At 54.5% G+C, this 15,172-nt stretch overlaps 1 protein-coding gene across 1 annotated transcript; it reads left to right on the forward strand.

Annotated features, from left to right (window-relative positions):
- Window positions 1-348: 348 nt before the first annotated feature.
- On the forward strand, window positions 349-11,855 carry PSMA5 (proteasome 20S subunit alpha 5). The gene is made up of 9 exons (XM_075521521.1): window positions 349-507; window positions 1,557-1,623; window positions 3,939-4,065; window positions 5,108-5,175; window positions 5,946-6,053; window positions 6,149-6,207; window positions 7,187-7,289; window positions 8,473-8,559; window positions 11,575-11,855. The coding sequence occupies exons 1-9, from the start codon at window positions 479-481 to the stop codon at window positions 11,650-11,652; spliced, it is 726 nt and encodes a 241-aa protein (XP_075377636.1). The 5' UTR covers window positions 349-478; the 3' UTR covers window positions 11,653-11,855.
- The last annotated feature ends 3,317 nt before the right edge of the window (window positions 11,856-15,172 follow it).

The following is a 15,172-nucleotide window of genomic DNA, read 5'->3' on the forward strand; positions in this document are numbered from 1 at the left end:
CCGGTAACGGGGCTGTCGGCACCGCACCGGGAGCCGGGTGCCGGCACCGCCCCGGAGGACCCTGGGGCATCCCGATGCCTCTGTCCTGGCACCCCCTCCCCGGTACCCCCTCCCCGGTACCCCCTCCCCGGTACCCCCGGTGTGCCCGCCCGCCCCGCCCCTCTAGCGCTCTGGCCCCGCCCCCTTCCCCAGGCCCCGCCCCTCCCCAGCGCTCTCTCCAATCCCCGCTGGCAACCGCTCCTCCCCTCGCCTCTTCGCCGTGCCCGCCCTCTCCGTTCTCCCATTGGCTAGGCGGCGGATGGTACGGCCCAATAGAAAAACGGCGCGGGGGGAAGTGGGGTGGAGGGGTGGGGCGGCGCCTGCGCGGTGCGGGCCCGCTGGCAGGAAGCGGCGGAGAAGAACCCGGCGAGGGCAGAGCGGCGATCCCGCCTCCGCCGCCCGTTTCCCCCCGCGTCCCCCCGCGTCCCCCGCCGCCGCCATGTTCCTCACACGCTCCGAGTACGATCGGTGAGTGCCCGCCCGGCTCCGTCACCCCTCGCCCGCGCTCTCCCCGCCGCCCGCGGCCTGCGGCTGAGTCACGGGCCTGCGGCCGGTCACCACCTTCCCCACCCCGGTAGGCCCTGAGGGTAGGCCCTCGCCTGCAGCCGCCGTGGGGCTGCTCTGAGGAGCTGGCGGGGAGGCCGCAGCCCTGCTGGGCCCTGCCCGAGGGTCTCTGCTCGTCTCCCTGCCTGCCGCGCCCGGGCCCGTGCGGGTTCCCGCCTCGCCGGGCAGTGGTACCGCCGTCCGGTTCGCGGCCGTCCCCTCCCTGCGGCGGGCTCTTCCCCTCGTTTTTGTTTTCTTGGGGTTTTGGAGAGACCGGTTATGTTAAATACAGGGGAAGGGAGGGCACGTCCCGCGGGACCGGGGGCTTCCCGTGTTGGAAGCCCCCGAGGCCCCCGGTGCGGGGTCTCACAAGGCTGTAGTTTGTCTTGCTAAATGCTTCCCGAAACGAGGTGGCTTTTAAGAAACCCCGTGGAGGGTTCTGCGTGTGAGTGGAGTCCCCGGGGACAGCGCTTCTCTTGGCCACCGATGCAGCGGGTCTGGCGGGGAGGGCAGGGTCACCTCCTGCTTTGGGCCATGGGATGGGAGGAGCGGTGGGGAGGGCGGGGATGGGATGATGGGGTATCCAGAGGAAGGAAGGGGCCTGCACTGGTAAAACAAAATCCTGCCGTCTCCTGGTGCTGAGAGGCGGCAGACTGTTTGGAGTCGGAAGGCCACGTGCTTCCAGCATCCACAGGGTAAGGTGTGCCATGAAAACAACCCTCCTGACTGTGACTAGACCTGCTGGCCTTGCTTTTGTTCTCTCTCTGTCATCACCCTGAATCTAGACCCTGTGAGCCTCCGCCATGGAGGTGACGGGCTCCAGCGAAGCCGTGACGTGTTCCAGCCGCCCCTCCTGTGTTACCTGCGCCCAGCTGGCATCGCCCTTCCCGCCATCGCTCTTGAATAAGGAACTGTGTTTCTTGTCAGCCTTCAGTTTCCTGCCCTTTACGCTGTCTCTGATGTTGTTCTTGCAGGGGTGTGAACACTTTTTCTCCGGAGGGGAGGCTGTTCCAAGTGGAGTATGCCATCGAGGCCATAAAGGTACCGTCAGTTCCATCTGGTTGCCAAACTGTGACGTTAAGGGCTCTTTCAAAGCCAAAGCCTGGGTTTGGTCAGGAGAAAAACCAGGCAGATTCTGTTCATTCGGGCTCTGGTCTCGCTCTGCAGGGTTTGGCCGGCTCCCGGGGCAGTACGCAATGCTGAGCGGGAGCTGCTGCCTTTTTCCATAGGTGTTGTTCCTGCGTGCAACTGCTCTGGCAGCTCTTTGCCAGCCTTTCACTTACGGTTTGTAGTAGGAGAGCTGTGTGCCGGCGTTTGATTCCTTCCATCCAGCCAAACCTCCTGCAGCTCTGCTCTTTTGTGGGTCGTCAAGAATCAAAAGCTTTCCCTCAAAATTTCAAGAACCAAAAGATTTTGATTTCAAGAATCAAAAGATTTCCCCCAAATGCAGGGGAACGTTCCCCTCCCTGTCTCCTACCAACCGATTTACCCCCAAACCAAACACAATCTGAAGATCCTAATCCCCAGATCAAACCTACTAAAAGCTCACATTGAAGCGAGATGTCCTGGAGGCCGTGGCTCTGCCTGCAGAAGTTCACGCTGCCAGCGCGTCGTGCACTTCATGTCCATAAGCGCTTGTCTAAGAGCAGAGGAACGCTCTGCTTTCTCTTCGCCTCCCTGAGCTAATATAGTGTTTCCTTCTGGTCCGTGGGCTTTAAAAAGATGGAGTCCCTTAAAAAAAAAAAAAAACCAACCCCAAAGTGGCAACTTTTCTCTTGCTAGGTCAACTTTCCTTTTCTTAGATCGCTGCTGTTGCAGCTTGGAGTGGGTCACTGTTTGCTTAGGTGAGTTTTAAAACCTGAAGGTAAAGGTTGTTACGAGCAAACTGACCTACCTCTGCAGAGCCAAATGGCCTTTCTGGGGCGTTTGGTGTTCTTAATTGATAAATGTTTTTGTTTCTGAGAATGTGGGTGTTGACCGGGAATAAATTTAAACTTGGGGGAAGCTGGTGAAGTGGTGAAGCGAAGCAGCTCTGAGCAGGCCTGTGTTAGGACTGGGGAAAAGGAGGGTGCTGCCTTTATCTTCCCTGTACTGCTTTAGCCTCTTGAAGCACTACTTAAATGAGGAGGCAGAAAGTAATAATGTTTATTAAGGCCTTGGGAAGTAAAAACTCTCAGAAGGATGTCAGTCACCATGCTGACTCTATAATTACAAATACATCTGCTAGAGTAGCAATCGTACGGAAGCCTTCCCTTTTTTCCAGATCAGCCTATAAGCTTACCGGCAACATTGCTGCAGCTCGGGTGGCTCTGGTGACACGTTACGTGTGGTGCCCCTGCGTTAGGGGTGTAGGAGGAGTTTTTATTCGTGTGCTGTAGCTTCATTAACAAAACTACATCTGAAATGACATCAGGTGTCCCTTCTTCCCTTGGGGGTTGTGCGCAGCTGTGGCAGGCTGTGGGCTTAAAGGACGGGAGTGTTGGGCAGTGTCTAAAACCATGTGTGCCTGCGATGGGGAGATTCCCCTCTGCCAGGCCTGTGGTTATGGGTGTATCTACCTGGGGAAGCCGCTAAAATTATACCGTGTAGCCCGATTTGGGTATTCAGAGTCAGCATCTCCACACTGCGGCTGGTACAGTTGTTTCGGTAAATTCGCCAGTGTGGAAAAGCTGCGAGCGCTGGAAGCAAGATAGGGGCTGCCAGGAGCCCTTGAGATCTGACCCCCCTCGGCTGTGCTCGTGGCCTTGGTGACACTGTGGTGTCCTGCAAGACCAGGCTAAAACTTGCTGTGGGTGATTAACTGCTGCCTGGAAAATGGTACGTGCGCAAAATGCTCTCATTTCCGTTGTAAATTTTGTGGATACAAGGACACTTGGGAGAAAAAGAGCTAATGGAAAGAAAAATGCCCAAGCCAGAAGTACAGATGCAGTCAGAATTAAGGCCATTATGTGAAATCCTCCCCTCTCGCTTTAAAATTTAATTTCTATCTTGCAACGGAGTATTCGCAAGGCCTTTTACATTCATAAGGCTTTAAGCTGTGAAAATTGATGGTGCTCAGGGAAGAGATTAATGACTTGCAGCAGCCCCGCTGGGTTCTGAGGAACTAATCAGCTGGGAAGTAGCATGGGTTTAACCTTTCCAGTTTCCTAGTTCAAGTCGTAACATTTAAAATTCGGTGTGCAAAGCCATAGGGTCTGGCGGGTGGGTTTCTGTGTTGGTGATGCGATTGTCTCCAAAACAAAATGCCTACAAATAATACAAGTCAAAATCAGCATGGCACCATTTATATTTCCGCGAGCTGTCGCGGTTAGACCCTGTGTCGGGTGCGGTGGTGGTGATTGTGCGGTGGCTTTCAGCTTGGTTCCACGGCCATCGGGATCCAGACCTCGGAGGGCGTCTGCCTGGCCGTGGAGAAGAGGATTACCTCCCCGCTCATGGAACCCAGCAGCATCGAGAAGATTGTAGAAATCGATTCCCACATAGGTAAGGAGAAAGAATTGAGCTTTGGGTGCCCCTCTGGTAGAGCCCTGGGAACATCCCTCAAGTTTTGCATGTGTATATATATTAAAAAAATATATATATAAAATAGACTCTGTCCCCTGGGAGTTTCAGAAGCTGCGTTTCAGGGCTAGCCTTCCCTGCAGGCAGCTCTGCCGAGCCGAGCAGGAACGCTCATCCCTCCCAGTGAACACCAGGTCCTGGTCACTGGTTTTCCAGGCTCCAGGCCAGCAGGACATAGTTACAGGAGCAGGAAGAGGCAGCTGAAGCCCCCCCCCCGCCTCAGTGACCTCCCTCATGAAAGCTCATCCCAAATTTAGATCTGGGAGGGCAGGGAATTACTGCAAAAGGCTTGACTCGAGGCCAGTTTCTCTCGGAGCACTAATGTGAGCCTGTACCCCTGCTCGCAGCAGCCTCCTGCACCGTGAGGGGGCCCGCGACGGGCTCATTACCAAATATGTCGCCTTGAAAAGCAGGAGACCTCCAAAATACCCATGTTGCTGATGACATGGGTCATGGAAGGAGCTCTTGAAGAGTCTAATTTCCTCCTCCCATGTGCTTGTGACACAGCCCCTCTCTTCCTGGAGCAGGATCTGTCCTGGAGGCTCCTGCTGCATCCCCCTCAGCTATGGGTTAGCCAGCCCTCCCCATGGAGGGGATGAATGAGTTCCCCTTCCACGCAGGTTGCGTTTCTATCGGTTAGCTTCTCTTGGAAGGCCTCAAATGTGGCTCCTTTAACCGGTTCAGATTTGGGGTGGCTGGGAGGCATGACTGGGAGAACTCGGTTATGCAGGCTGAACTCGGCCCTTCAGCTGGGTGTCCGTCCTTGCTCTTGAGCAAACCTATTTCAACCCCATCCTCCTTCCTTTCTAGCAAGCTGCGGCGCGGCGCTGCTGTGTGCTCCTGCGCAGGGACCCTCTCCGCCCTGCAGCCTTTTGTATTTCACCGTGGGCTTTGGGAAGTCTGGGGGAAGAGTGTATTGCAAATAATCGGTGAAATGACTCGTGTTTTCCCTCTCTGATTCCAGGGTGTGCCATGAGTGGCTTAATAGCTGATGCAAAGACTTTAATTGATAAAGCAAGAGTGGAGACTCAGGTAAGACTTGACGTTTCTCTTCTTAAAACAGCAGCACTAGTCTCGGGGGCATCTCAGAAGTCTCTGGCATGGGAAGATCGTTACAGTGAAGGAGCCGGTGTGGAGTGGGAGGCTTGTGGGGAGCGTAGCTTCCCTCACGGGGCTTTTGCAGAACAAACAAGTGGAGTCTCCCCTGTATTTTTTTTTCTTTACTATTGCACATTTGGTGGGAATCTTGTGGCAGGTTCTCCAGTGGTCTCTTAGCACTGGCAGATGTGCTCCAGTGAATGTGTGGGGCTGTGTGTCTCCCTTTGTTTTGACAAAAGATTGGTTATATTTTTGACCCCTTAAATTTCCTCAACGCCTCAGGTACTCGGAGGCCCCAGGTACAAATCTCTACGCTGTAGTAAAGACTTTTTCTGTGGAATTTTCCTGCATGTCAGCCCTCCTCCTGCCTCTGGAGAACCAGATAACCCCATCGCTTCAGAAACGGATACTGGGATAAAGTGCTCTGGCCTTGCATTTTCCCTGTTGGTATCTCAAGGTTTTTGGGGGATTCCTGCACAAACTTCCCAGCTTGTTCTGCACTTCCCACTCTCTTCCTGGTGCTTCCCTCTTGTGGCTGGATTGGCTGTGCCCCGGGTGCCGGCAGCCTGCCCGGAAGGGCTGGAGGGAAGTTGTCTTTGTGGCTACGCAGGGCATCACTCCAGCCTGCCATGTGAACAATCCAGGATTGTTGTATTTTGGGAACAAGGTGATAATTTGAATCCTTTTTTTTTTTTTCCCTGCAGAATCACTGGTTCACCTACAACGAAACCATGACAGTGGAGAGCGTGACGCAGGCCGTGTCCAACCTGGCGCTGCAGTTTGGGGAGGAGGATGCGGACCCAGGGGCGATGGTGCGGAGCTGGGGGTGCCCTGGGGAGGTGCTGTTGGCTCCCCTCTGACTTTGCCCCTCGGCCTTGCCTAACCTGTTGGCTCCTTTCTGTTGCAGTCTCGTCCATTTGGTGTTGCGCTGCTTTTTGGAGGAGTTGATGAGAAGGGACCCCAGCTGTAAGTTCGGCTCTCTTAATCCAGGCCGGCTCTGGCAAGAGACAAAACCTCTGCTGAAACTTCCCAGGACATTTTAATGACTTGATTCTGGGATTTTACTTAAGCCAAACACTTGGGGTTTATCCCATTATGTACCTGATATGTTTGTTAATGCTTTTAAACCCTTCCTTTCAAAGCACAGGTTGCAGCAGCCTGAGCACTGGCTGCTTGTTCAGGGTTGAATAGAATGCCGTGTCTTCACTGAATCCCTGCTTTTTTTAACGTGGTTTCCTGGGCAGGAGGGAGGTGTTAAAGCTCCCCTCGTCCCGAGTTTATTCTTACCTTTCCCTAAAGGACTAGCAGAGCCACCGGTAACATAATATGTGGAGCCTGCTGTAACATTCCTTGGGGAGGTGGTGGAGTGCTTGTAACCTGAACTCATGTGCTTCAAACACTCAGCGGAGGTGGGAACGGCTCAGCAGAGCCAGCCCAATAATGTCTCCCCACGGTCTCCCTCCCAGGAGCAGGAGTGAAAACTTGCTGGTTTTATTAAAAAAAAAAAGGGGGAGGGGGGGATAAAAAGGAAAATGATTCTGCTCTGAGTATGGAGAGCAGTGTCAGGAGTGTATAGCTCTCCTTCTAGCTTACCAGCCCAGCGTGGGTCTGCAGGTGACTCTGGCACTCCTCAAACCTTGGTCTCCTCCTCTGCATGCCAGGAGGAGAGACCTGGTGCTGCGCTAATCGCAGCAGTCCCTCGAGGCCGCTGGGCGTAAGGGAGGAGGCTGGATGCAGCGAGGGGCTGCTGCGAGCTCTGCCCCATGTCGGCAGAGCTATCGATAGCAGACAAGCTATCGCTCCTGAGGAGCCTTTGTTCTTCCCCAGCTCTGAGCCGTGCGGGGAGCTCTGGGGAGCGCTGCGGGTCTGGTGGGAAAGCCCTTGGGGTGCCACGGCGTGGGATGGGGTGCAGCGGCTGTTCACACTCTCACCCGTGTTCCTGCAGGTTTCACATGGACCCATCGGGGACATTTGTTCAGTGCGATGCCAGAGCAATCGGTTCCGCCTCAGAAGGCGCACAGAGCTCTCTGCAAGAGGTTTACCATAAGGTAAAAGGCTGGATTGGGGTTGACACCTCACAAGTTAGAGGTACCTCCCGACCTACAAGGATCCACGAGTTTCCTTCCCAATGAGTGATTCATAAGACTTCTTGTGCTATAGAGGATGTGCGTGAGCTTGTCAGGGTGGGATTTGGTCCTTGGCCGTTGATCCCGTGATGAGGTGTCAGTGCTGAGCTGCTGGATGAGGATCTCTGCGACGAGGAGTTCCACCACCAGCAGCTTCCCCCTGGGCTGCAGCTGGAACACGAGACTGGCGTCTGTCTCTGCCTCTAGCGAGTGATAATTAAGACCATGTCAGGAAGTACTCTATAAATAAAAGAACCTCTGTACGAATGCTGCTGGTCGGCATCAGGGCTCGGTATGGATGCAGCCTGAAGCGTAAGGAGCTAAAGCAAGCGGCTTTGTTTCACTGCATCTGTTAAGCCAGTGAAATTAATGGCTTTTACGCTGCAAGTACCGGTCCTATTTGATATTAAATAGAAGCTTTTTTCCCTCCGTGAGGAGGGAGGTGCCAATTTTGTGTGGTAAGAAACCAAATGCTGTAATGAAAAGCACAATTGATGGTGTTGATTGCTGTGAAGACTTCCAGCCTAAGACTCAATAACCTAATTTGTTCATTAGCGGAATTGTCCAAGTTCTGGGCTCCATGGTTTGTTAACCATCTTCCAAGTGCAAAGTTACTGCAAACACAGCTATTGTCACTCTCTGAATGTTGCTCTGGCTCTAGTTCCCCCTCATACAGGGATTTACGTGATTAAAGCATGAAGGCTTCTGCCAAGAGGGAGTCTGGCTTTTTGGAGCTCCCACTGGAGCTTGTTGGGGGGAACTGCTTGATAGACAGGAACTGGTGAGGGGAAATGGACCCTCGTGTCCCGGTCCTGACAGTAAGGTTTATGTGCCCAGATTAACAGTTCTTAACCTTTGTAAAAAGTTTTGCGGAAGCAGAAAGTCACCATCCTTGCAATTGTCACTGTCCTGCCTGAACGGCGGGCTTTGATCTCTTGTTGATGCTGTAGATAACTTGATAAGCTTTTAAATTTGCTGCCAGTGACAGCTTAAAGGATTTGAGAAGAGCGGGAGGGAGAGCAGCACACATTCACAGTCAAAGGGGTAACGTACAAGTACTTGCTTGAGTGTCAACAATGCCATTAATGAGTGATTTGTTTTACAGTCAATGACGCTGAAAGAAGCAATCAAATCTTCCCTCGTCATCCTGAAACAAGTTATGGAGGAGAAACTGAATGCAACCAACATTGAGGTAACCGCGACTCCGTTCGCAGTGTGCGATTGTGGCTTGCGGCGCTTGGCGTGGAGCAGAGGTCTGCGCTGCCTGTAGTCTGTGCTTCCTCGGTGCAAATCCTGCTGGCTGCGCAGCGAGTGTCTCGGTAGTGTCTTGCATTTTAAAGGTCCAGGTGAGAAAGCTGCCCGCTTGCTTTCTGGAGAGAAGGGTTGCCTCTGCTTCTAGAGCAAGGAATGAGTTGGTGGAGCAGTTCAGGACTTCCCAAGCCAACGGCTGCCTGGCTGCAGATGTTCTTGTGCTTTCAAGCTGCCCGTTGTGGCATGTTGGAAAAGTTGGAGCTTTCTTTTGACTTCTAGAGGTGTGCAGCCTGGCCTGTTTGCCTGGCTAATCCACGAGTGCTGGCAGAAGCGATTCTCGTGGGGCTCTCTGGATGTGGGCTGGAGCCCCTGCTGACCTTACACAGGCCGAGTCAGCCAGCAGGAACCCATCGTGCCAACCGGATCGCTTTTTCTTCCCCTGGGTTTAGCCATTCTTTTTTTCCCTGGTACTTGTAATATTAGAAGGAATGAAAATTATACAGCTTCTGGACTTGCTATATTCAGTCTTGGGTCGGTGCCAAAAATCTGTTGGACAGGAGGACCAAAGAGGTGAAGCCTCCAGGAACGAATGTGCTCCTCTAACCTCCGGCTTTTGCCCGCAAGTGGCAGAGCTCAGCTTGCCCCGAGCGTGCAGTGCTCTGAGATCCCCACAAACGTAGTGGTACCTGTGCCCCGAACTCTGCTCGTTAGACTTGTAATGCTCCTTTTTAGGTAGCAAAGGTAAAAACCCTTCCAGTTTGTTAGTGATAATGGATAGATGATGAGCAAGGCTGGCGTATAGAGTTTGCTTCTATTTCTGGCGGGTTATGAGACACTAGACCTTTTCAAATCATGTCATTCCGACTCCTGAGCTGCTCTCCTCCTGCCGTTCTCCCATTCCTTTCCTCTGAGCACGGGGAACCCGTTTCCCAAACAGCCTAAAAGTGTGCACCCCATTTTTTTATGAAATACTGCTGCTGGGCACCCTTCCTGACATGATTAACCAGCTTCCTTTGGGGGGGAAAGGGCCAACAGCATGCTGAAAACTTAGACGCTCTGTCCAAAATGATGCTGGCCAGCTGAAATCTGCTTCTCCAGATACACTCCCAACCTGCACTGATCAGTTCTCTCTTGATCAGCTTCAGGTCTCTTCTGGAAGATCCGCAGTACAGTGCGAAGAAATTAAGGCAGAGGAGTGTGTACAGTATCCTTATGTCATGTCCCCGTTTAACAGGGCTTAACTGTGCTTGGCAAAGCTCTGAACGTGTTGAGGAATCATATCAGGGTTAAGTATGAGAAGAATGTGCTGAGGATTAAAAGGTCTCTATTGACTTGAGTCACCCTTCTGGCTGAAGATCTTCTACCTGAAGTAGCTGCTTTGCTTTCTAGCCTTTTAGAAGTATGCGGTGCTCCGGTTTATTTACTCTAGCTGCTTCCCCCTCTTCTATGGGATTTTCCATCTAGCAGCAAAGAGAAGGGGCGAAGTGTGGTCATGGAAGAGTTAAAGCCGTTGGTGGCAAAGGTCAGGAGCCTTAAACAATGTTATGGTTTTAAATTAATTACTTCCCTGTGGAGCCTGTAAGGGAATAGTTGATTAAAGCTTTTTGTTTGTAGGGAGAAGGTGAGGCACAGGTTCGAGCAGACGTGGAAAAGCGGAGTAGTTGGTGTCTCTGAGTACTGGTTTTGGGTTTCAGGGTGTGTGTATGTGTGTGTGTTGCCAAGTCCATTGGGGTCCAGCATCAGGCCAGCGCCCATACAGGTGGTTTGAGGGGCCTAAAGTGGCATCTGCAAGTGTCTCTGACTTGTCTGAGAATGCCAGATAAAACCTGGGCTGTCAGGGGCTCTCAGGGTGAGTGTTTGGACGTTTCTCCTTGAAAAAGGCTTATGGCTATGCTCCTTCTACCCCAAAAGCATGTCCGACCATCTCATGCTGTTTTATGGGTGACCTTGCAAGCAGAGAAGCCTAGCAAGAGCTCTGGGATTTGCCAGGACTCTCTCCAGCTTTCCTTCAGCCTATTGCAACCAAACACTTTGATCCCTTAGGAGTAAAGATACGTGCCCGGTGCTGGGGGGTGCCCGCGAGCGAGGTCTGGAGCATCCCAGCTAGCTCCTGCAGCTTTCTGCCTTGCCCGCCCACGGCAGCTGTCTGTATTTTGGGTTCTCATGCCGTGAGTTAGGTGTGAACGAAAGTCCCGTTTACATTCCTCTTCCAGTCTTGTCATTCTTCAAGTATCTCTTGTTCTGGTGCTCGCCCCGTGAAATGTCTCGGCTGTCTGCCCTGGACGCTGCCTCCCTCTGCTCCTGGCAAAGGGGCAGGGTGGAGTACGTTGTCCCCCAGCTTCGTCCCGTGGGCTTTGCCTTGGAAGAGATCTCTTTGGCCTGCTAGTACAGGGCACCAGGCAGCTGCAAGGTGCACCGTGGCTTGCTTATTGTCGATGTTTGGCGATGAGAATGCAGGTTTGCCTCTGCCTCGGTTTCCCAGAGCTAACCCTCGGTCCCCTTTTGAGTGTTTTGCTATCTTGGTTCTCTTAAGGCATGTAACAGGCCAGGATTTGTACCCTGGGTTGGTTACTGGAGGAGAAGAGGCACTTCTGCTGAGGGCCACACTGAACTGCAGCAAGAGCCGCGCCTCTCGGAGGAGTGTTTGACGAAGGGCTCGTGTTAACGGGGTCTTCTTCCCCGGCAAGCAGAAGCAGAGCCTGCCTGTTCCCAATAGACATTCCCTGCTGCTGCTACTATGAGGAGACTGAGTCAATTAAAAGCTATTTCTGCGGCCGGCAGCTATTTTAGGGAATCAAAGAGCATGTTACGGGGTGGAATGATCTTGCTGGGCTGGCAGATCAGGCAGCCGAGAAGGAACAGCTGCTCTGTCTGCTGCGGCTGCTCTCTGTTCCCTGCCCCACGCTGTCACTTCACATATGCAGGCACACTTAACCCCTTGCTCCTTCTCTTTCAGCTTGCCACAGTGGAGCCCGGGATGAAGTTCCACATGTACACAAAAGAGGAGCTTGAAGAGGTCATCAAGGATATTTGAAAAGGAGAGAGGCTCCCTCAAAGGCTCATTCCCCCCCGATCAAAGCGAACTGACTCTCGGTTCCTTCCAGTACCTGTGATTTTATTTTCCAGCAGCATCTGTAATTGCTCTTCTTAGAAGGCTCCTGAGGTTTTTTTACAGTTTCTGTACATAACTGATCTCTACAATAAGAGGAAATGAGAATAAATCATTTTGTTACTCTATCCTGGCCTCCTCGTGGTGGAGGTCTGAGGTGAGGGGGGGACCATTCAGAGCTAAAATCGGGGCAGATGAGGGCAACATCTGCTGCTGAAATCCCTGCGGGGCGAAGCAGCGCTGGCCAGCTTTAATGCGCCGTACAGCACTGCGGTCCTTGCTGCTGTGGCCGTAGCGAGTCTCCCTCTCGTGGAGAGCGTGGTGATATCGCATCAGATCTGTGTATAATTTCACATGAGTCTTGAAAAACATTAGACCTCTAGATCTGCTCATACGCGCTCGGTGCATTCCCCCTGTCCTTCTCCAGCCGTTTCTGTCTGAAACGCCTTACCTGGAGCTCTGCCTCCTTCCCAGGGGAGAAATCTGTAACCAGGCTTGGGGTTTGTGTTTCCTTCTCGTGGGAGCCTGGAAAGACCCCTAACAACTGTGATAGACCAGAGCCCGCCACGTGGGAAGAGGTCTGGGGTGCATGGGACAGCCCCTTACCTGTTCAGTTGTGCAGGTACCACTTTGAGAGTAGTCTCATTTTGACCAGAGAACTTCTGCTCATCCGCTTCACAGGCCTTGTTGCTTTTGTTTCTCGTTCTCCAGCAGACATCTCTATCCTTTGTCCTCAAAATAGTCTCTGAGCATTGAAGATCAGTCTGATAAGGGAATAAGCTGAGATTAGCAATGTATTTTCCTGCAAAATCATGCCTGCGTGGTCAGTGCGGGGCTGGAAAGCCGGCTCTGCCCCTCGTAGCTTCCTCTGTGCCACCCTGTGAGCGTCGGCAGGCGGCAAAGGCTGCTCCGCTCTGTCCTATTTTGAGGAATTACAATTTCACCCTGAACAAAACAACGTTGTCTGCTGTGGAAGAGACGGCCGCGGCCTGTGCGGCTGCCGGGAGAGGGATTGCCCTGGTCAGAGGGGACATTTCCAGCGTTACATTTGACTGAAATGAGTAACTTTCCTCTTGGTTCAGCGCTAGGGATCGTCTGCCCGTCTCCTGCGGGCGTTTCATTGCTTGGCAAAGCCAAGCAGTTGCAGCAAACTGCGGCTGATCTCACACCTGCCAGCCTCTACCCTTTTGCGGAAGGGAAAATGCCAATCCTATTAATTTTTTTTTCCTCTCTTGCTGTTGCCAGACAGATGCAGGAAGGGAAGCCAGGTTCTTCATGGCTGGAAGACCAGTCCTTGGATAACCTCAATTTTCAGAATAGCCGAGCGCCCTCCTCTCAGGAGTTCTGCTGTGAGTTTCCTCTCTTTGCGTAACAGTCTAAAGGAAACAAACTGGATTGTCGGGCGATGCCTGAGGTCGTGGTAGGGGTTGAATACAACGCCTATACCTGCAGGTGGAAGAGCAAACGTAACCAATAATTAGTTGATGGTCTTTACCCTCTGGGGAGACCTTCCTTGTAGCCTAAATACGGGGAAACAAGCCTGACTCTGGCTCTGCCTGCGCAGCTTTGGAGGGCCGTACCCCGTCTCTGTGCCGTTCCTCATCCCTGAAATGGGTTTGAGGCGGTGATGAGGGCGGCTCTGGCGTGGGAGCTCGCCTGTCCTGAATATCCAGCAGGCCAGGATGATATCCAGGGCACCGCCCCAAGCCTCACCCTCGTAAAACCACCCCGTAAGTGAAACTGGGGCTGCTATCAGCCGTCGTGTACGTGGCAGATATAAACGCCCTTTATCCTTAATGTGCTTCAAAGCTTTACATCATCTCAAAGCTCGGTCACCTCCTCTTCTCCTTCGGGAAGGAGGCCGATGGGTGTCCCAGCTGTTGTAAACCACCCTGCCCCACGCAAAACCCTGCTGTTCTGGGAGGTAGTGCTCTTTCTAGGTTTGTTTGTGCCCTAGGAAACACAAAAAGCTAATTCTTCCCAACGTGGCACTCGGCAGAAAATGCTCCTTTATGCCCTGCCCTCGTCACATGGTTTGCTGGTGGCAGCATCACATGAGAGCGGCTCCGCTCTAAGTGAAAATCGAGGCTTTGTGCTCCTTATCTGATCCCTCTTGGCAAGTGAAAAGCTCGAGCCCTTGCCAGGCAGGGAGCAGGCCAAATGCGAGAGGGGGGTGAGGGTAATGGAGCCCACGTCCCTCCTGGGTGGGGGAGATCTGCCCCTCTGCCGTCTTTCTGGGGTTCGTTGAGCGATGCCACCCAGGCGGCTTGGCGCAGCGGAGGTTTTCCTTGTGCCTTGCACCCATCGAACTCGTAGATTGTCTTTTTTCAGGGGAGGAGGTGGCGGGGGGGGGAATGAGGAAGGGTGACTCAGCAGTAAAATGAAAATTCTCTTTTTGCAGAAGAGAAAGGACGAGGCCCGGGAGGGTGAGCGCGGGCTCGCCGAGGCTCTCGCTTGGGGTGTGGGGGGAGGTTTAACCCCCCTCTGTGAAGCTGAAGACAGCGGGCGTCGGGTCAGAGAGCTCCCGGTCCCCTTCCCCACCATCCCCCTGCCCTGAGCTGGGGGGGACCTTTCGTGTGCTGGGGGTGCGGAGCCCTCCCCTCTCCGGGGGGGCTGCCAGGGACGTTTGTTGCTTCATGTATTGCACCAGCGCTCCCCGGCTTGAGCAACGTGGCCGATGTGCAAGGGTGTAACTGTCACCGGGCACGAAAACTCTCGGCTCTGCCGGTACCGGCCCAAGGGAAACCGGGGGACCCAGCCCTGGGGGGACATTCTGCTGTCCCCTGTCCCCCCTCCCCTGCCAGCTGTGCACCCCCAAAACCAGCCCCAGCCTCCCCAGGCCTTGCACTTCCCTCAGTGGCTTCCCATCCCGCCCCGGGACCCCCTTCCCGGGGGCTTCGTGCCCCGCCGGGGCCGGGGGTCCCCGCACACGTGGGCAGCTGCACCTTGTGAATGGGCCGGGGGTGGGCCTGGCGCGCCCCCGGCTACCTGTCGCTTCGGCCAATCAGAAAATTGCTCCGCGGCTCCCCGCCTGGCCGCGCCGCCAATCAGAGGGCTGTCGCTAGGTAGATTAGAGCCCGGGGTCAAAAGAGAGAGGGCGGGCTCGCGTCCATCGTGCAAGCGCCGTCGGCCAATCACGGGAGGAGGCGGCGGCGATTGACACAGGAAGGGGCTAACCAGAAGGCGCGGGGCGGGGCGGGCCGCCGGGGAGGTGCGCCGCGGCCCAGAGCGACGTCCCCCGCAGCCAACCAGGGCGGGGGGGCGCGGCGGGAGGGCGCGGCGCGGGGCGGCGGCCGCCAATGGGAGGCGGGGGGCGGGCGGCGGCGGGCCCGGGCGCGGGGCGGCGGCGGCGGCCGGAGTCGCCATGGGGCCGCGCGGGGCGGCGCGGCTGGCGGTGGCGCTGGCGCTGGCGCTGGGGGCGGCGGGGGCGGCGCTGGGGCTGCGG

Source organism: Mycteria americana, chromosome 20 (assembly GCF_035582795.1).
Source record: "Mycteria americana isolate JAX WOST 10 ecotype Jacksonville Zoo and Gardens chromosome 20, USCA_MyAme_1.0, whole genome shotgun sequence".
NCBI lineage: Eukaryota > Metazoa > Chordata > Aves > Ciconiiformes > Ciconiidae > Mycteria > Mycteria americana.

What these genes read in the sequence shown, in the direction of transcription:
- PSMA5 (XM_075521521.1), top strand. Translation starts at nt 479, where the DNA reads ATGTTCCTCACACGCTCCGAGTACGATCG. An exon ending in ATGCGGACCCAGGGGCGATG is followed by an intron (nt 6,054 to 6,148) that starts GTGCGGAGCTGG and finishes TTTCTGTTGCAG; the next exon opens with TCTCGTCCATTTGGTGTTGC. An exon ending in TGAATGCAACCAACATTGAG is followed by an intron (nt 8,560 to 11,574) that starts GTAACCGCGACT and finishes CTTCTCTTTCAG; the next exon opens with CTTGCCACAGTGGAGCCCGG.